The sequence below is a fragment of the Electrophorus electricus genome, chromosome 2, assembly GCF_013358815.1.
Source record: "Electrophorus electricus isolate fEleEle1 chromosome 2, fEleEle1.pri, whole genome shotgun sequence".
Lineage (NCBI taxonomy): Eukaryota > Metazoa > Chordata > Actinopteri > Gymnotiformes > Gymnotidae > Electrophorus > Electrophorus electricus.
In genome coordinates, this window is record NC_049536.1 from 33,005,836 (window position 1) to 33,026,610 (window position 20,775).

Genomic DNA, 20,775 nt, shown 5'->3' on the forward strand with positions numbered 1-20,775 from the left:
CCAGGAGCAAAGGATTCTCTACATGAACAATTCTCTTGTAGAGGTTTTTATCTCATCCGTGACTTTGGATGAAACTCTCACTAAAAATAGTAAAACGTGTGTGTGTATATTGCACTTCCCTCCCATGAACAGCCATGTGTGCATTGTGCTGCATTTTGTGCTCACGTTTTGTCTTTAAGTCATGATGGCCTTTTTGTCCTAGTGTATCAAGACCTATAAATCAGACTGGCACCTCGTCAACTACAAGTATGAAGATTATTCTGGTGACTTCCGCCAGCTTCCCAAGTAAGATGATGGGTTCATTTTTCTGTTGTTCTAGTCTCCATAGCCTGGCTTAGGCTCCCTGCACCTCAGACAAGTTACAACAGGTACCACAATGACTGTGTACAGCTATGGATTTAACCTAGTGGCACTCAGTGTGTGTGTGTGTGCGTGCATGTGCGTGTATGCGTGCGTGCGTGCGGGGTGTGTGTGTGTGTGTGTGCAGGGGGTGGGGGTGGGGTATAAAAACACACCAGCTCTTGGAAAGTTGGTGGTGTGATACAGAGCAGGAAATGTGCATTTTGTACAGACCTCCAGTAACAATGGAGTGAGTGGAACAATGTAAGAGTTCATCTTTCCTGCAGCGACACAGTGACAGCAGTGGAGTGCAGCAGTAGAAGGGAACCACATAAACCCCTCAACCCTCCGAGTTGCTCCCGGGGGAGTTTTCATCATTAAAGCCTGAGCAGTAGATGGACAGTGACATTAAAACACACAGGCGGACCGCACAAGAGATAAACTAAACCATCAGTTACTGTGAGAAGCCAGTCAGCTCTGTGTAGTCCGCCACAGACCAACGCACCCTACTGTTCTTTCTGAGAGGAGAGAGATGTCCTGAGATTTTTGAAATGGTCTGGTTAAGATAGCCATGCTTGTGTGTTTCCTGTGCCAACACTGTAACCTGCTTTGCAATCTGTGTTAACCAGTAAAGTGTCCAGACCCGATAAGCTGGCGGTTCACGTGTTCGAGGTGGACGAAGATGTGGATAAAGACGAGGTGAGTGGATCAGACTGTCCCTGATGAAGAGAGCAGATCAGAGGACTCTGTAGCCCGCTGCCGTCATTTACATTACGGATGTGTTGCCGGGGCGCTCTGTCCAGATGTATTCTTCTTTTTTATCTTTTTAGTCTCCATAGAAGGGTTTGGAAAGTAAAACTGGGTCCCAGACAGGCCAGAATTCGTAACTCGGAGAGAGCTATTCACTAGTTACGATATCGCTCCCCTCTGCTAGTTATCCCCTCCGCTTCGCCAGTGGATCGTATTTCCCCCGTTCACAGTCCAGCAGCTGAGGTTGGCTGGACAGAGACAGGTGCCTCACAGCCTGTCGAGAGGGTCCCTGCCCACCTCCATCCCACCCACTGGCCTTCTGGGACTGTGCGACTTAACCTAGGCTTCCTTCAGTACCTTAATTAGGGCTCCCAGTCAGAGTTCTGCTATTACACAATGTCTCTGATGATAAAGGGTTATTCTTTTGTTGGTTGTCTGTTACAGTGGTTGGCTGATTGAGCTGGAGAAGTGAGTTTGCACAATGTGTTGAGAGTAGGTTGGAGTTAAATTGTTTTTTTTTGTTGTTTTTAAAAAAAATCACAGCTAATAACAGACATTCTGAAGTATGACGTGGTAAACGTCATAAAAGTCAGTGTTCAAACCTGACTTTTTGACCTACACCCACACCGTAGAGGTTAGTCTTCACAACCAAGCAGCGTTTGTTCTCTGCTAAAAGCAGCTGTGTTGTTTCTGTAGGTTTTCCTGTGTGCAGGACTCAGATCAGTTAGCACAGGGTTATCTCCTATACACATCCTTTATCTTACAGCCAACAGTGTGGATCTGATTATAATGACCCTCTGTAATATCTCGCATTTAGTACCAGATGACTTTGGCAAACTTGAAACACTATAGCCTGTTTATGATGCTGTTGCTCGGAAACAGTGCCGCGGAAGGTCAAGGTTCAGGAAGCGTGTGGTCATGCTTTGACAGATGCGTGTTGGCTGAGAGTTTGAACGTGTGTTTGAGTGCATATCTGATGACTGGAAGTAGATGTGCAGCACCTCGAGGTTTTGCCTCATAGTGCAGCACATGGTGAAATATCCAAGGTGTTGGCCAACCTGTTCCAACAGTTTCTCGGGCACCGTTTTAAAATGCTGGTGTTGGGTCCGTGGCCTGTCAGAGGGGGTTTTTCCCGCTAAACAAACTCCCCTTCAGTGCTACAACCAGAAGCGAAAGGGGAGTCCGTCTGTTTCCCAGTATTTCACAAATGTTTCTTTATCTCGTCTTGACAAGACTTTATGGGTGGCCTGTAAGCACATTTCTGGGGGTGAATCTTCCATTATCGTGCTGGCTCTGTCAGCCCACGGTAGAGCAGAGCAAGCGTTTGGCCTCTCTGGCTACAGAAAACATCCTTAATAAGCTACTATCATGCCAACCTTTCGAACCTCAGTCGATCTAGTCCTTGGAATGCGTTTCCTCAACCTTCAGTGCCCTACACGATGCTGTTAAAATACTGGTCAGATTTCCAGGAGTGTTGCAATGACTCCTAACAAGTATTTCTGCTTTCGTTTATCATCGTCCAGAAAATTGAGGCAGCGGAGACGCGGATGTGTGTTTACCGTGTCCATGAGATTTACTGCGGGTTCTGTCAGTGCGGCCCTGCTCTTTGTAAGATGACTCTCTTCGACCTGCTTGCACATATCCAGCACAGTGGTTTGTTTAAGTTTATCTGGGTTTCAGCTCTTCTGCGTTTTTCCTGGACATGAGTTTGGCAGCGGGCCTCTCGTCTCAATGACTCCTTGTTCTTTTCAACGTTTATTTTAGCCACAGGATCAAACGGCAGAGAACTGGAGCCACATCACAAAGCCTGCTCTTCCTTTCTATCCGTGTGTGTGTGTGTGTGTGTGCGTGCGTGCGTGCAGGACACAACCTCCTTAGGCTCTCAGAAGGGAGGCATCAGCAGGCAAGGCTGGCTGTACAAAGGGAACATGAACAGTGCTATCAGCGTCACCATGAGGGTGAGACACCACCACACGCTGCACCTACAATGAGACAGTCGGACTGGACACCTTCAGTGTGTGGCGTGAAAACACACATCAAGCTCCTTAACCCTAGAGCACCAGTTCTGCCCTGCTCTTAAAGGAACAAGCACTACCGGCTGAGTAAAGGTCACAGAGATGTCATAGTTCCACTTCTTCCAGAGCTAAAGAGACCGTTGTTACGTGCATCAGTTTTCCTGTTCAAAGTAAATGTAGTAACGCAAAGTGTTTCATTTCTCTTCTGTTTCAGTCTTTCAAGCGGCGGTATTTCCACCTCACACAGCTGGGGGATGGTTCCTACAACCTCAACTTTTACAAGGATGAAAAGATCTCCAAAGAGCCCAAAGGAACCATCTTTCTGGACTCTTGCATGGGTGTGGTTCAGGTACTACATGTCCAGCGTTATACACCAGAAAACTGTGAATCTGGACACATACATAAACCACACAAAATCCAGCAGTGGTGAAAGTAAAAGAGACATGTTCTAGATATGAGCTTTTAGGCTTCTGTGCCTTGACCCCTTGGGTCGAATAGAAAGCAAACAGAGAGAGCAAATACGTGTGCGTGTGTACATCTGTCCCTTCAGCGAAGACACTGTGAACATTAGAGCAGACTGAGTCTGGAAGGAGAAGCGTAATGAATCTCACGGCTGCACGTAAAGCATCCAGCAAAGGAAAATAATGCAATCGTGCAGCAGGCATATGGAAGCAGTCATGTCAGAACCATCCGGATGGTTTTACCCCGTCCGGATCACATCTGCTGCTTCACTATCAGCTCGTATCTGCCTGGCTTTGTCTCATTTATTGCTCAACGACTCTCTTTTGCAGCTTCCCTGAACTCTCGCATTGTTCGTACGTGGACTCGTTTGTTCTTTCTTTCGTCACGATAATCCCCAGCAGTAACTCCAATAACTCCAGCTCCCCCTTTATTCCCTCGGGGGAGGGTACAGAATCAATGACAAGTCATTGGCCCCTCCCTTCCACACACACACACACACACACACACACACACAGAGCTCTACTGTCTTGCAATTTTTCCCCCCTCTATGCTACCTGTATTCTTCTGGAGCCTTTGTGTTTTTGACTGCACACCGATAAGGTCTAGTCCTCCGCTTTGAAACCACATCCCCTGTCCACCACTGGCGCAGGCTGTCTGTGTGATTAGCGTAGTCGGAGTCCCAGTCTCCAGAAAGCTTGGCCTTGAGCCAAGAAGTGTGAGGTAGGCTGATTACACTGACAGCCTACCCTAAAGCACGACTTTTAACCCTGTGGCTGTTCCCTGGAAAGCATCATCCAAACGTGATTTTAAAAAAAAGTCCCGCGAGCTCCAGGAATCCAATCAGGTCCAGCCTTGCCCAAGCAGGGAATTACCGAGCCAGACTGCCTCGTGCGCGGCCTCTCACCGTGTGCTCTGACTCACTCCCGGTGCTGGCTCTGAGGGCGATTACCCAACCGCCGCAGCGGGGGCGGGGTCCTCCTGGAGGAAGCTGTCCAGAACGATACGCAGCCAAACCAACGCAGCCCCGCCGTGGGCCGGGAAACGTCCCGGTGTGACGCGGACTCCCCGCGTTCGCCTCTGGGCAGGAAGCATGACTTCAGTCTACTCATCAAAAGCAGAGACTAGTCCCCTTGGTGCTATGAATCCCGATAACGTGCCCATTAACCAAGTGAAAATAATCACTGAGCTATAAGCTCCATTACTGGCCAACTGAATGAATGGCTCTCTTAGGAAGCATGGGGCGTTTTAATGCCAACGCTGCATGCAGATGAGCTAGCCAGGCTCTACTAAGTGTCATGGACGGGTTGCCGTGAGATTCGCAGTGCTCTTCTTTCACTGGCTCTTGTCTAAAGACATGTCACAAGGTTGTGTTGTCTCATCCCTTTAACAACATGTGTCCCCGTCCTTTTAAGCCCAGCAGTGATCTTGGCAGGACGTGGAGTTTTTGTCTTCCATATGGAAATCCTTTCACCTGTTCCTGCTTCTCACCTACTGGCTCGGCCTGTCTCCAGTGTGCTGATATAATGTATGTCTCCTTCTGTCTCAGAGCTGTCTCCTTCAGTCTCTCAGAGCAAATCCATTGATATACCAAGTCGGTTCACTGATCCTAAAGGTGGATTGCCATGCCCTATGGCTGCCCAACATGTGCGCATGTGTGTGTGTTTGTGTGTGTGTGCATGCATGTTTTTGTGTGCATGTGTGTCGTCGTGGGTGTGTGTGGTGTTAACAGACGGATAAATGATAATAATGGATACTGAAGCAGGACACACTACTCTAGCTGCTTCTCTCTCTGTGCGGATGTTTCCCATGTAAATTCACTTCTGAAGAAATCTGCTCCCATTCGCTCTTTTCTCCTCGGCCAGTTTGGAAAAAGCCTCTGACTTCAGACCCAGTACAAAGACAACAACCCTCACAAGACACACTTCAGAGTGTTAGCATTTAACAACCTCTGAACTTCTGAGAACTTCTAAGAACCTCTGAGTAGGATTTCTAATGGAAGATTTATCACTTCAATAAGGCATAAATCTTACTCCTCTCTCTCTCTCTCTTTGTGTGTGTGTAGAACACTAAAGTTCGCAGGTTTGCATTCGAGCTGAAGATGCAAGATAAGAGTGCATACCTGCTGGCTGCTGACTCCGAGAGTGAGATGGAGGAGTGGATCAGCACGCTCAACAAAATCCTTTGCAGCAGCTTTGAGCTCGCCATGCAGGAGAAGAGGAATGGAGACCTACATGACGGTGTGTGTGTGGGGGGCGGGGGGGGTGCATGTGGATGTAGGTGTGGGTGTGCTCATTATGAGACCACCCGGAAAACTACATCTCTTGACATTACAGTTCTCGTCTTGAGAAAATAAAACAAGTCAGCTAACACACACACTCATCCAGCTTCCTTATTAATGTGCTCTCCAGGGGTAGTGAGATATCTTGGTTTGGTGAAATATCCCAGGCCTCCTGCCTCCACTCTGGGTCTTTGTGTATCTCTGTGGTGGGTGTGTGTGTGTGGGGTTTGTTTTCAGTACTTGAACACTTACCGTCCTCCCTCAACAGATCATCTCTGACAGAGTTGATCTGTAATTGGCTACAGTTTTCCTCCTTGTGGTCTCCATGGGGACCAGGTTCATTAGAGCCCTTTTTTTTGGCCGCTCTGCAGATGACGAACTGGGGAAAGCTGACAACTCTCCTGGTAGCGTGGACGGCTTTCAGGTAGGTCCTGTTTTCCTAAACGCCCAGAGCAGGCGACCTTCAGCACTACACAGACGTGTGGTCTGGAGTTCTGGGATTTTGAATCCATTTAAATACAGTGTCACTGAATGCAGAGAGGAGCAAGTTATATTGACAGTTTTATATCAAGACTCTTTTTCTGTAGCACTTTTGACATAACGTACTTGCAGACTGTGTGTGACTGGCACGCCTGTGTGTGTTGATCCATTTGACATGATCCTTTTCAGAGCGCCCGAGACATCGAGTCCAAAATCAGAAATGAGACTCGACTAAAGCTCTTCACTCTCGACCCGGACACGCAGGTACGGTTCCGCGGACAAGCGGATCAGACCGGCCACGACTGCCAGCCGGGCAGATCCGGCCTCGCGCCTTCCTCTGCCGTTCGCTTAAGTTCTCCAAGTTCTGTAGTTCTGAATGAGTGACAAAGACGCACTGATCCCGTTCTGTGTCGGCACACAGAAACTGGACTTCTCCGGCATCGAACCTGAAGTCAAACCTCTGGAGGAGAAGTTTGGCAAGCGGATTCTTGTGAAGTGCAACGACCTGTCATTCAATCTGCAGTGCTGTGTGGCAGAGAATGAGGAGGGACCAACCACCAATGTACACGAAGCCATCTTACCTCAATCGATACCATTTAACTACTGTGTGTGGGGTCATTGGCAGCTAATGGAGCTCGGAGCCAACAGTGTTTTCTTTCTGTTTCCTCCCCATGTGTGACAGGTGGAACCGTTCTTCATCACGCTGTCTCTGTTCGATACCCAGAGCTGTCGGAAGGTCTCTGCCGATTTCCACGTAGACCTGAACCACCCATCAGTGAGGGCCATGGTGCAGGTCTCTGGGGAGAAGACCATCAACGGAGCCCTGGACACTGGCCAGCATGTCCCCTGCAGTCTGCCAGACAGCGCCCTGCAATACCCGCAGCAGGTGGAGATCCATGGATCCCGCACGCAGGAATACACACACACACACACACACACACACACACACACACACACACGTTTAATGCTGTCAGTTCTTACATTTACAGCTGGGTGTATGGCCCCATTCAGCAGCTTTTTAGACACTTCAGAGGAACCATTTGAAATGCTCAGTTCTCTCACTGTGGCTCTAAAGGAAACTTTAGTATTTGTCACTAACACAGTTTTGTGTGCGTGTGCACGTGTGTGTAGGGAGTGTTCTCTGTCACATGTCCACACCCTGATATCTTCCTTGTGGCTCGGATTGAGAAGATCCTTCAGGGAGGAATAACTCACTGTGCTGAACCATATATGAAGAACTCTGACTCTGCCAAGGTGTGTGTGTGTGTGTGTGTGTCTGGAGCATGGCTTTTAGGTCATGACTCACGCCAGTTTTCATTTGAAGTTCTCTAAAATTCTGTGTGTGTGTATTATGGAAATGTGATTTAGGGGACAGGAGATGTAAAAAGCATTAGCGTACAGTCTGTGGAAACTTTGGCCACAGCAAGTATCTGCTCAAGTGAAAGTCGAACCTTCTTCCTTTCTGTCCTCTCCTCTGTCAGACTGCCCAGAAGGTGCTGAAGAACGCTAAGTTAGCGTGTAGCAGACTCGGCCAATACAGGATGGCCTTCGCGTGGGCAGCCAGGTGTGAGATATGACCACCGCTCTACACTTGAACACACACACCAGCCGTTAAGAACTGTGACGGCAACCTCTCAGCTTTCAGTCTGCCTCCACTCTCTGACTTACCAAATGGAAACATCTTGGGCTTGTTTCTCTGTGGCAGAAGGAACAGATAAAGTTTTACATTCCGGCAACCCAAAACCCTGCCTTGTTTTTCATCAGAATGTTGAAATGAGCAGTAAAATAGCGAATGACAGTCTGAGAGGCCATGCTAAACATGGAGGGGTGGGATTCTGGGGCTTTGTGAATGTGTTACCTTCTGTGTCCTAATGGAAAATGCATTGTTCTTGTTCTCTCTTCCTCTCTCTCGCGCTCTCTCTCTCTCTCTCTTACTCTGTATCTCTCTCCCCGCCCCAGGCCTCTGTTTAAGGATGCGTCTGGGACACTGGATAAGTCTGCACGTTTCTCTCCGATCTACCGGCAGGACAGTAACAAACTCTCCAATGAGGACATGTTCAAACTGCTGGCGGATTTCAGGAAGTTAGTGTTCCTCTGTCCCTATTGGCTGTCCGGCTGCTGGGACCACACCCACTCTAAGTGACGGCTGTATATTGCTTCCTTTAAGCTCTCCCTCTCTGTGACACCGGCACAGGCTCTAAGCCAGGCTCTGTGTTCAAAGGACAAAGTCGGATTCTTTTATATGGTGGTTCTTGTTATAGCTGTAAAAATCTCAGCATTGACTTGAGACTCTTTGAGAATCTTGGTGTCTTTTAGCATGTTAATTCCATGGCCCTTCTGTCTGTCTTTTTTTCCCCCCACTACTCCAGGATGGGTTTGTGTTTTTATCTGTGGAGTGATGAAATGACAGACTTTAAAATGGCTCGTTTCTTCTTTCTCCATCTTTCCGACACTGCCTCTCTCTTTCCCTCCTTCCCTTTGTCTCCTGCGTCCCGCGATCTCTCCCTCTGGCTGCCCGCCAGGCCTGAGAAGATGGCCAAGCTGCCCGTGCTCCTGGGCAATCTGGATGTGACCATTGACAACGTGGCCCCTGATCCCACAAGTGAGCCCAGTTCTGTCCTGCTAACCAAGATTAGTTTTTATTCTCCCTCGCTGATCCGTCTCTCTGTGTGTGTGTGTGTGTGTGTGTGTGTGTGTGTGTGTGTGTGTGTGTGTGTGTGTGTGTGTGTGTGTGTGTGTGTGTGTGTGTGTGTGTGTGTGTGTGTGCCCCGTGGGTGTGTGTAGACTGCATAACCTCCTCGTATCTCCCCGTGCGTCAGTTCGAGGGCTTAGACAGGAACGGCGTCTTGTTTGAGGTGGAGGAGTTTGTGCCGTGCATCGCCAAGTGCTCCCAGCCCTTCACCACCTACACCAACCACCTGTACGTCTACCCGCGCCACCTCAAGTACGACGGCCAGAAAACCTTCGCTAAGGTGCCAACCCCCTCCTAAGAGCTCTCATTCTACACGCTTCTGTGGGTTTCATCCAAGCCGCTGTAGCATGCTTGTGCGTCGCGTCTTTCGGCAGGCCAGAAACATCGCAGTGTGTGTGGAGTTCCGGGACTCGGACGAGGAAGACGCTCTCCCCGTGAAGGTCAGACGCCGTCGGCCTCTGATCTACACAACACTTTATTCCACATGAACTCAGACTCATAAACTTGGTCTCATTAACTCATGATCTTTTATGTACATACACGTGCGCATGCGCACACATGCAAAATTCTTTCCTTAAGCTACAGGTCATGTGTCAAACAGGCCTTTTCTTTCTGTGCAGTGTATATACAGTCGTCCCGGGGGACCGCTCTTCACTAAGAACGCTTTTGCTACAGTATTGCACCATCAACAAAACCCAGAGTTCTACGATGAGGTGAGACCCTCGAACTGAAGTACAGGGGTTCTGTTAAGGTAACGCCAGCCGCCCTGACCGGGGTCGGTCCTCTGTGTTTTATTATACGCCTATGTAAGGATCCCCCTTCCTCCATCCCCAGTTTAAGATCGAGCTGCCGACCCAGCTGACGGAGAAGCACCATCTCCTCTTCACCTTTTATCACGTCAGCTGTGACACCAACAGCAAGGCCAACACCAAGAAGCGGGAGCAGGTGGAGACGCAGGGTAGGGTGCTCGCACGCACATTCGCGCCCTGGGCAACGCCGCAGGGCGAAGTGTCTGTCTGAGGCGGATGGTGTCTGTGCCAAGTGGCGGCACATTGGTGTCAGCGGGTTCAGCTTACGGGAAGATCCGAGCACACTGGTGTTCCTGTTCAGCCCCTCCTGTGTGTGCTGGGTCACTGTTGTTGTTGTTGTTGTTAAAGAAGGCGTGTCAGTCAGGGAAGCCGCAGACGCACTCTGTCCTAAACCTGAATCCTCGCTGGCAGGATCGTCACCTGAACACTGTTGCCTGCTTTAGTGTGTTAAAGATGGAACTGCTGGTGTTTTGCCTTTTTTCTCCCTTGTCATAACTAAAACGTGCACATTGTGTTCGTTTGTGCCGTTGTGTGTCTGTGTGTGTGTCTGTGTCTGTGTCTGTGTCTGTGGGTGTGGGTGTGTGTGTGTAGTGGGCTATGCATGGCTACGGTTGCTGAGGGATGGCCGAGTGGTGATGAATGAACAGCAGATCCCTGTGGCTGCCAGCCTGCCTGCAGGTTACCTCAGCTACCAGGACAGCAGCAGCAAGGTGAGGCCCCACACATACACACACACATACATACACGCTCACGTGCACACACACACGCAAATACACAGAAACACATGCACAGACACACAGAAACACACACACGCACACACATGTAAACATAGACACAGAAACACACACAAACATGCACACGCGCGCGCACGCACACACACACGTGCAAACACAGAAACACATACACGCACGTGCACACACACAGAAACACGCACGCACACACACATAAACATGCATGCACGCACACACGTAAACACGCATGTGCGCACACACACACACACACACGTAAACATAGACACAGAAACACACACAAACATGCACACGCGCGCACGTGCACGCACACACACACGTGCAAACACAGAAACACATACACGCACGTGCACACACACAGAAACACGCACGCACACACACATAAACATGCATGCACGTAAACACGCATGTGCGTGCGCACACACACACACACATCACAAACACATACACATACATGTGCACACAGATGCACAGAAACACACACACACAAACACACGTACACACACACAAGTAAACACACAGACACACACACACACACACACACACACACACTCCCAGCTTCTCTTCACTTATGTGGTGCTTGTTTGTTTGTGTGTGTAGCAGCACGCCGGTCCCGAATTGAAGTGGGTAGATGGAGGGAGGCCTCTGTTTAAGGTCTCCACCCATCTGGTGTCCACAGTCTACACCCAGGTGACTGCACCCCACTCACACTTCCCTGGGTCTTCTGTCCTTCTGCCCGTGTGTGTCCTTCACATTTCTTGGTGTCTTTGTGTAATTCGTGTCAAAACCATTTGTTCTTCTGCCGTCATCAGGATCAGCATCTGCACAATTTTTTCCAACACTGTGAGAGCAATGCGTCAGTAGGCCAGTCCCCTGGTGGAGAGCTGGTCAAATACCTGAAGGTACATCTCCACAACACCAGCTCTCTCTCTCTCTCTCTCTCTCTCTCTCTCTCTCTCTCTCTCCCCCCCCCCCCCCCCCCCCCCTCATCTCACACTGTCTGGGCACATGAGCGTGTTTGGAGAGTCAGGATTGTTTGTGCAGCCCGACCCCCCTCCTTTACACACAGGGTTGTGTGTGTGGGGTGGGGGGTCTGTGTTAATAAACACCTGCTCCCTGCCTGATAACAGCTCAGTGGGGACTCTGGCCCACTCACCACGGTTCCCACCACAGGGCTTGGAAGTGCCCAGATCTGATTGCTGATAGGTGGTAGTCAGCAGGGCGTGGAGCTGGGTGTGTGTTCCTTACCCCTCTGGTTCACACCCACTCGAATCAGGCAAATTATAATCTACAATAACAGACAAAACACTGCCAAGGAACTCGATCGATAGTATCGTCGGTAGTGACTCACAGTGTTTGAGAAACCGAGGGAACGAACCCTGATGATGAAACTAAAAGGGGCTGCGTGTGCTCATGGCCCCTAGAGTCTGCACGCGATGGAGGCTCACGTGATGATCAACTTCCTCCCCACGATTCTGAACCAGCTCTTCCATGTTCTCACCATGTCAGCTCACGAAGACGTCGCCGTCAACGTCACCAGGTCAGCTCTTAAACACTTGCCCAATACAGTGGGAACATGCTGTTATGTAGGTATAAATCTACACTATAGGAAAAAATTGCAAACATTGCAAAACAAACATTGCATGTAATACATACCTGTGATGTCCTCCACCCCTCTCCTCCACCCCTCTCCTCTCTCAGAGTGATGATCCATATAGTAGCTCAGTGCCATGAGGAGGGCTTGGAACATTACCTCCGCTCCTATGTGAAGGTGAGCTCCACCCACAGGCCACACCCACAGGCCACACCCATAGGCCACAACCATAAAACCTCACTGGACCCGTCTCTTCCCCTGTTATGTGTCGAGATGTTAAGTATGAAAGTACAAGACAGGAGCCCTGCTAGTTTACCAAAGCCACTTCATAGAGATCACCTTTTCCTGAAGGTCCGAAGGGTTTTTCATCAGAAGGTTATGGGTGTTATTTGTCTCTCTGTGTGCGTGCATGCGTGCGCAGTATGTCTTTAAGACAGATGCTCACACGGCCACGGGGAAGACCGTACATGAGGAGCTTGCCAAAGCCATGACCAGCATCCTCAAACCTTCTACTGACTTCCTCACCAGCAACAAACTGCTGAAGGTGAGGCCCACCTGCAGGCCCTGGTGCCCCCCGTGCACGGCGCTGGCGTGCCCAAGCAGGTTTTCACTCTGCTTTCAGCCCAGTCTGTGCGGCCCTGGTTGTGTGACGCGCGTTTCTCTGTTTTGCTGTTTCCAGTACTCCTGGTATTTCTTTGAAGCTTTAGTGAAGTCCATGGCCCAGTACATGATAGAAAGTGGCAAAGTCAGGGTAGGTGTGACAACCTGACGGCTTGTGAATGGTCTCAGAACGGAATTATTCTTCAGTGGCTTCTAGAGAAGCTACAGTCGGACTTCACCGCGTCCGAAAATGACCTCCAAGGCTCTGCCCTTTGCCCTGTTTCTCGTAGCTGTCAAGGAATCAGCGTTTCTCGGTCTTGTTTCACCACATGGTGGAGACACTGGTGAACATGCTGATGCCTCACATCACGCAGAAATACAAAGACAACCTGGACGCAGCACGCAATGCCAACCACAGCCTGGCAATCTTCATCAAGGTGAGAAGGACCTGCCCCCTCACACACCGCAGTGTGACTGACACTCACCACAGCCAATCTAGAGTCCAACACAAGTGGCGAGCACAAACAGAATCTGAAATGAGGACTGAAATGTTTGTTGAACTTCCTTCCTTGTAAATAAAACCTTTTTTTTTTTTTGACCCTCAGCGTTGTTTTACATTCATGGATCGAGGTTTTGTCTTCAAGCAGATTAACAACTACATCAACTGCTTCATGCCTGGAGATGCAAAGGTGCTGTTTTCCCACATGACTACCCTACCACACTCACACACTCTCACACACACATATTCAAACAAATTCCAAACTTTCACTAAGTAATAATCATTTAATTTTAGATTTCAGCTTTAGAGCTTATGACAAAACTGTCTGATTAAGCCTGGCTCTCTGAGATGTCCTCCTGTGTCTCCTGTGTCTCTTGTGTCCTCCTGTGTCTCTTGTGTCCTCCTGTGTCCTCCTGTGTCCTCCTGTGTCCTCCTGTGTCCTCTTGTGTCCTCCTGTGTCCTCTTGTGTCCTCCTGTGTCTCTTGTGTCCTCCAGTGTCCTCCAGTGTCCTCTTGTGTCCTCCAGTGTCTCCAGTGTCCTCCCGTATTCTCAATGTCATCCTTCTCACACGTGTCCCTCCTCCCTCCACAGACACTATACGAGTTGAAGTTTGAGTTCTTGCGGGTGGTGTGTAATCACGAGCACTACGTTCCTCTCAACTTGCCCATGCCTTTTGGGAAGGGACGGATCCAGAGGTTTCAAGGTCAGATGAGACACTGATACACTTACAAACCACATAATAATCAAAGAAAATGATCTCGTTACCTTCGATTTTACTGATTGATTTGTTTTTTTAATACTTAATAGTAACAGATATGCATGTGGGGCATATCTATATATAAACTCTAATGTCATAAGTGGAATAGTAGGTATTAATTAAGTGTGTCCATCTAACTCTAAATTGAGCTGAAATTGTCTTTGTTGCAGAGCATAATTATCTTAGTGTGTGTGTGTGTGTGTGTGTGCGTGTGCGTGTGTGTGCATGTGTGTGTGTGCACACGCGTGCGCGTGTGTGTGTTGTGCTGAGCAGCAGTTCACTGCTCCAGTATGGCGTCTCAGTCTGCTGTAGGTAGGTGAGGTGTGCGACCTACCTGATTTAATCCATAACCAATCATTTACGGATCAATACTGTCCTACTGAAATCAGCGGGGAATGATCAAAAGTGATCAAAATGGTCAAAAACACTTGAGCTGCAGTGCAGTGAACTAATATTAAATTAACATGTTTATTAATGATTCTAAAACCAAAAATGATCATTTCATATCATTCTGAAGAAAATATCAGCGTTTTAAAGAGACGAGGGGTAACGGCACTTACTGACCAGAACTTTTTGAACGTTCATTTTTATCAGATTTGAATAACCTGTTATGTGCTCTGTAATATAAAAAGTCTCTCACTAGCCAACTGTATTGTCCTCCACCAAGAAATTTTCTCCATGATTACAAAGTTCTCCACAATTTGTATTGTATTACACTTTATCTTTACTATTTTGTCTCCCTCTCTCTCTCTCTCTCTCTCTCTCTCTCTCTCCCCTGGTCTCTCTCTCGCTCTCTTTCTCCCCTGGTCTCTCCTGGTCTCTCTTTCTCTCGTGTTCAGATTTGCAGCTGGACTACTCTCTAACAGATGACTTCTGTAAGCACCACTTCCTGGTTGGGCTGCTGTTGAGAGAGGTGGGCGGTGCACTGCAGGAGTTCCGTGACATCAGGCAGATGTCCATCCATGTCCTGAAGAACCTCATGATCAAACACACATTTGACGACCGCTACACCGCCAAGGTGAGTCTCAGGTAGAACGGGACCGTGAGAGATCCTCCTCATATTCATACTGAGCATGCGTTGTGGTCTGATGGGTTTTATGGAATGTAAACTGCAGCCTACATGTGCGTCTTGGTGGATGTTTTGGACACGTAATGAACGTGTGTTTCAGAGCCAGCAGGCGAGGCTCGCCACTCTGTACCTGCCACTGTTCGGGCTTCTTCAAGAGAACGTCCAGAGGCTCAACATTAAAGACGTCTCCCCCTACCCCAACAACCTCTCCAACAGTGTAAGGCTGACCCCTAGAGGCCACAGTCTGTAATGACAGCTGGAGGAACGGCCTGAGTTTCCCGCTGTGCTCGTGTGTGACGGATGCTCTCTTGTGCATTGCAGAATGGACGCGAAGAGCCTCTCTCTGCCAGCTCCCTGATGACGCCTCCTAAAGCAGGCAGCCATGTCGAGAGTGCTCTGCATAAGGACGTGTTTGGGGTCATTTCGGGAACAGGTGAGAGGGCATGACCCCTGTCTCACCAAACCCATTAAGAGTCAGCATCATACTGCATTATTGCACACTTAAGCAATGTCACATTTGGTGTCGTGGAAAATTAATCAAATCTTGACCTGACATTTTAAAATCATATTGAGCCTGAAATCAGATATTGTTACTACTTCCTGTAGGACTTTGTGAATGTGGCAGTTACTAGTGAATAATAATAATAATAATAATAATAATAATAATAATAATAATAAATATGTCTGTCTGTGACCCAGCCTCTCCACATACATCCTCTACTCCAAATGTCAGCTCCGTACGGCATGCTGAGTCACGCGGCTCTCTCATCAGCACCGACTCCAGCAACAGCCTAACAGAGCGCAGCAATGACAAGCTCCACTCCCTGGACAAGGTACCGTCAAGGATGACAGACATGCATGTATACCTGACAGAGCTGTCTGGCCCATCTAATTGTGTGCAGGCTTGCCCAGACACTTCCCAGTATCACGTTGCTGAATCAGGTTTGGGTGCAATGTGGTTAATCTGATATCCTGTGTTAGTATTATGGATGGGGGTGCGTGGGAGTGTGTGTGTGTGTGTGTGTGTGTGTGTGTGTGTGTGTGTGTGTGTGTGTGCACATGTGGGTGGGTGTGTGTGATGACCCGTGTGTGGTGTTAACCCATGGCTCTGTGTGTGTGTGTGTGTGTGTGTGTGTGTGTGGTGTCCCGTGTATGTGTGTGGTGTCAACCCATGGCTCTGTGTGTGTGTGTGGTGTTAACCCATGGCTCTGTGTGTGTGTGTGTGTGTGTGTGTGGTGTTAACCCGTGGGTGTGTGTGTGTGTGGTGTTAACCCATGGCTCTGTGTGTGTGTGTGTGGTGTTAACCCATGGCTCTGTGTGTGTGTGTGTGTGGTGACCCATGTCTGCCCGCCCCCCCACTGCTCTCGGTGTCATCAGTGCCAGCTCTTGGGCCGCCGTCACTCAGCTAGTGTCCCGCGTGTGCCATGGGAAGGGGAGGCCGTGCTTCCGCCCCAACGCCACACCATGGACTTCTCTCTGCTGTCCAGCCACCCAGGCCTGCTCAGCCCTGCACAAGTACTGCAGCACCTGGCCCTGTGTGTGCGTGTGTGTGTGTGTTGTTAACCCATGGCTCTGTGTGTGTGTGTGTGTGTGTGTGTGTGTGTGTGTGTGTGTGTGTGTGTGTGTGTGTGTGTGTGTGTGGTGTTAACCCATGGCTCTGTGTGTGTGTGTGCTCTCTCCAGCTCTCGGGGGGGGGGGGGGGGGGTTTGGGGTTGCTCTCTTCCCAGCATGCCCTTGGTCGGAGTTGGGTTTCATTTCTTTGATTCTCTGATTTTCCATGACGACGTTGTGAATAAAAGCAGCACGGTATTAATGAACAGAATTAATCAGGTGACATTCGAGCCTGATCATGAGCCTGATCAGTCAGGTCATCCGCCACCTTACGCTGCACAGTTCAGTTCACATTTGGCTGATGTTCATGGGCCAGTAACTCACACACCGAAGGCCGTGACTGGTCCAGCAGAGCTAAGCTTAGGCACGGCAGCACAGTGGAGGTGAAGGCATGACCTCATCTCTTCCATGCCAATATGCTCAATGGTAGAGATACGATCGACTTCTTTAAACTAGCATGAAGTGTGTTTCTTCTCAAGTAGCAATGGACAAGGCAAAAATGTCCAGAGTGAGTGTGTTTGTGTCTGACTCTCGCTCTCTCGTGGCCTCTTTCTCTTTTGTTCTTACATTCTCTCTCTCTCTCTCTCTCTCTCTCTCTCTCTCTCTCTCTCTCTCTCTCTCTCTCTCCTCTCTCTCTCTCTCTCTCTCTCTCTCTCTCTCTCTCTCTCTCCTCTCTCTCTCTCTCTCTCTCTCTCTCTCTCTCTCTCTCTCTCTCTCTCTCTCTCTCTCTGTATGTCAGTACCAGGCAGCTGCAGCTCTGGGTGGGTCCCTCCTGCGAAGTGATAAACTAGACCAGACTGAGGTGAAGAGTCTCTTAATGTGTTTTCTACATGTTCTCAAGAGCATGTCTGAAGGTACACACACCTACACCTGCAGATCAACTCTTCCTCTGCACCATCGTTTAAATGATTTATAATCACACGCAGAGCATGAGCACATGTGACTGCGTGTATTTCTAACACAAGGGTGTTACTTTATACAGACAACTCCCTGTAGTCCACCAATGACAAATGCCTCACTGAACGTAAATGTTCTCATTACTCAGATGCCCTTTTCACCTACTGGAATAAGGCTTCATCCGGAGATCTGATGGATTTTTTCACGCTGTTAGAGTAAGTGCAGCAGACTCCTATAAATCTGCATCTCAGCTCTGTTTCAGCTCATAGATTTTAAAGAAGCACTTTGTTTTGGTCTCTTCAGACTGTGCCTTCACCAGTTCAGATACATGGGGAAAAGACACATCGCTAGGTAACGCCTTTTGGATCTTTTTTAAAAATTATTATTTAAACCCAATACTTTATGATGTAGAGTTCTTTTTTTTTAACCTAATTTATTAATTAATGAAAGAAACTTCAACCTGTTGGTGTAATTCAGTGAAAAATAAGCCTCGTACGTTTCTTTGAATACAGCTGCACCGTAAAATGCAAAAAAAAAACAAAAAAACATTGCAGTTGAAGTCTATTATTTCAAGTTCTGACTAACACTGTCCCAAATCTGAGATGTTTCAAATGCATTTCAATACCTCATGTAATTTCAGTCAATGTAATACACAGATACAAATGTGCATACACACACAACTGTTTTACTCTCTGTGATTGGACTTGGTTGTCTCTAACCGTTCACGATTTATTTCTCTTTGTTCGCATCCATGCTGCGAGTGTAACACCCTCACACACACACGCGCGCACACACACTTGCACACGCGTGCGTGAGGCTCCTGCTTTTGCTGGGGTAAGACTGGACATGCCTGTCTAACTGCTCTCCGGCTGCATGCACTTGTCTGTCTGCCCGGTTATGTGCCGTGTTACCTTGCGTCGGCTGTTACCTGCTGTATCTGTCCGTCTGTCCATGCCTTCTGCTGCCCGCTGGCCTCAGTGGGCGTGGCCTAACTACTGCATGCTGAAGACCTTCTCTCTGGCCTCGCCGTCACCCGTAGCGACGTGGTTAGATGGCAGGACTGAACAACCAGTTATGTTGTAGACTCGAGAAAATGTTAGGAATGGCTCAAAAGCTGAAACCAGAACAATTTAAAATTTGTACCATGCAACGCCGTTCTTCTTTATCCCTCTGAATGCGCACCACAACGTGATCAGTACCATCACGCAAGCCTGGAGAGAATTGATGAAACAGTTAGATTTTGTCTTCCTCTATAGTGCATAGTCCTGTAATTCTTTTTCCTGTGTGTGTGTGTGTGTGTGTGTGTGTGTGTGTCCCACGCTAACGCATGTTGTGGAACTCCCCTGTAGGAGCCAGGAGGCAGGGCCTGTAGCCCACGAGCGCAAATCTCAGACTCTGCCTGTATCCCGCAGCCGCGCTGGGGTGATGCACGCCCGCTTACAACAGCTCAGCAGCCTGGATAACTCCTACACCTTCAACCACAGTGAGTTCTGCCCGGCAACACCGGGCCACACCCTGTCAGTTGTCTGTTGGGATCAGTAGCAGCATCGATATCGTCATCACCATCATCGCGGTCATGACAACCGTCCGCAGCCTGCTGCTCTGGTTTGTTGCAGGCTTCCCTAGTGAGGCACCGTTTTCTCCACTGAAGTCACTCTTGCATTCTTTTATTGAAGCCAGACTCTGTTTCTCATATTGAGGCCAATCTCTCTGGAGCCAATCTGTTTGATCCTCGTACTGGAGCCAGTCTCTCTGCTTCCAGTGTCAGAGAGTTTGCCAGTATACGTGATGTTTCTGTAGGTCATGGTAAAAAGCGATTGGTCTGGCAGACAGCCAGCTGACTGGCTCAGTAACTCTAACCCCATGACTTCCATGACTGAGCCGCGTCAGTAGGGCTGTCATACCAGCCACGATGCTTTACTAAGGAGGATAGACACTACTGTTCTTGTAGTCCCTCTGAATAATTTAAAGAATAAAGGAGCATCGGTCAAAGGAGTGGCCATTAGCTGGTTAAGCACACCTCCATCCATCCATCCCTGCACTCCTTCCTCTGCCTCTCACTCTTTTTTTTTTAAATCTTTTTTCTCCATCACTGCATTTTAATAGTTCTGATATGGAAAAGTCACCTCATTTGAATAGTTATGATTATGGAAACGGTATTCCCATTCGTTTAAATGTAGCCACAGCGCTGGCCTGGCCAGTGCGCTCAAATTGATTTAAACTGTGTTCATTTTTATATGATATATCTGTTCTCTGAAGAAAGATCAGATAACTGACCTTAAATATAAGCAAATACACCACATTTTCATTTGGAATGAGTTTAAGTGATGACTTTCACACAGGGGCAGCAACAGCTCTGAATGTGTGTGTGTGTGTGTGTGTAGCATACAGCCATTCGGATGCGGACGTGTTGAACCAGTCGCTGCTGGAGGCTAACATTGCTACTGAGGTGTGTCTGACTGTGCTGGACACTCTCAGTATCTTCATCATGGCCTTTAAGGTATGAGCTCCTCAGTCCTGCTCTGTGATCACACACACTGTCCTTGGTGTGTTATTGTCATTCACCAGCCAAAGCCATATTGTGCATATTTGGTAAAGCTGTAATGGGGCTCAAACCCAGGTCAGATGGGTGAAGGTACCGACAGCCTACTGGGTGAGCTACCCTGCTCTAATGAGGGTGGAGCCATGTGCAAAACAGTTATAGCTAAGAACCAGTAAAACAAGAGAAGTAAAAAATGAAGGTGGGGAGTTGAACCCCAGCCGCTTTGCTGCGAGGCTAACAAACTCCCGCTAAACTGTGGCAGCCAATGAACGACCTGCGCGTATATCGCGCTTCAAAGGAATGGAAAACTAAACACCACGCCGAGTGTGGAAAAAGGGAGAACAAAGGACACCACGGGAAGAATGGCAGCCCCGATGCACTGGAGAAAACCAAACTAAAACTTCCCAAACAAAACCAGAAAACAGGGAGGAACTTTAATGGCTAAGGGAAGCCTCGGGAGAGGGACAGACTTGAGAGGGAAAACTAGAGAGGGGAGGGGCCGTGTAAAAACACAGACACCCTCGCAGAGCAGAAGAGGTGTAGCACAGGGGCTCCCAGACCTCAATACCCAGCGTTACCAGCTAGGAGCTGGGCTCCAAACTTCAGCAAAGACCCAGCACTGAGTGACCGGG

The 20,775-nt window shown here is 48.7% G+C and overlaps 1 protein-coding gene across 9 annotated transcripts in view; it reads left to right on the top strand.

The window, feature by feature from the left end:
• zmp:0000001200 (dedicator of cytokinesis protein 9) overlaps positions 1-20,775 on the top strand; it is a 59,030-nt gene that overhangs the window by 29,790 nt on the left and 8,465 nt on the right. For 4 of the 9 annotated variants that reach the window (XM_035520932.1, XM_035520901.1, XM_035520910.1 and 1 more), the window contains exons 4-40: positions 203-285; positions 969-1,038; positions 2,952-3,047; positions 3,319-3,453; positions 5,629-5,803; positions 6,216-6,268; positions 6,514-6,588; positions 6,746-6,886; positions 7,007-7,210; positions 7,456-7,578; positions 7,806-7,888; positions 8,284-8,406; positions 8,847-8,926; positions 9,109-9,296; positions 9,391-9,456; positions 9,637-9,729; positions 9,851-9,974; positions 10,417-10,535; positions 11,175-11,264; positions 11,387-11,476; positions 11,999-12,114; positions 12,276-12,345; positions 12,590-12,712; positions 12,848-12,919; positions 13,059-13,205; positions 13,374-13,457; positions 13,859-13,970; positions 14,298-14,336; positions 14,864-15,042; positions 15,194-15,310; positions 15,415-15,526; positions 15,793-15,926; positions 17,444-17,558; positions 17,750-17,816; positions 17,905-17,952; positions 18,951-19,084; positions 19,986-20,101. In XM_035520932.1, the coding sequence (XP_035376825.1) occupies positions 203-285; positions 969-1,038; positions 2,952-3,047; positions 3,319-3,453; positions 5,629-5,803; positions 6,216-6,268; positions 6,514-6,588; positions 6,746-6,886; positions 7,007-7,210; positions 7,456-7,578; positions 7,806-7,888; positions 8,284-8,406; positions 8,847-8,926; positions 9,109-9,296; positions 9,391-9,456; positions 9,637-9,729; positions 9,851-9,974; positions 10,417-10,535; positions 11,175-11,264; positions 11,387-11,476; positions 11,999-12,114; positions 12,276-12,345; positions 12,590-12,712; positions 12,848-12,919; positions 13,059-13,205; positions 13,374-13,457; positions 13,859-13,970; positions 14,298-14,336; positions 14,864-15,042; positions 15,194-15,310; positions 15,415-15,526; positions 15,793-15,926; positions 17,444-17,558; positions 17,750-17,816; positions 17,905-17,952; positions 18,951-19,084; positions 19,986-20,101 (3,996 nt within the window). The remainder of the gene's footprint in view (positions 1-202; positions 286-968; positions 1,039-2,951; positions 3,048-3,318; positions 3,454-5,628; positions 5,804-6,215; positions 6,269-6,513; positions 6,589-6,745; positions 6,887-7,006; positions 7,211-7,455; positions 7,579-7,805; positions 7,889-8,283; positions 8,407-8,846; positions 8,927-9,108; positions 9,297-9,390; positions 9,457-9,636; positions 9,730-9,850; positions 9,975-10,416; positions 10,536-11,174; positions 11,265-11,386; positions 11,477-11,998; positions 12,115-12,275; positions 12,346-12,589; positions 12,713-12,847; positions 12,920-13,058; positions 13,206-13,373; positions 13,458-13,858; positions 13,971-14,297; positions 14,337-14,863; positions 15,043-15,193; positions 15,311-15,414; positions 15,527-15,792; positions 15,927-17,443; positions 17,559-17,749; positions 17,817-17,904; positions 17,953-18,950; positions 19,085-19,985; positions 20,102-20,775) is intronic. The other 5 variants (XM_035520933.1, XM_035520913.1, XM_035520915.1 and 2 more) reach the window with 3 other exon arrangements.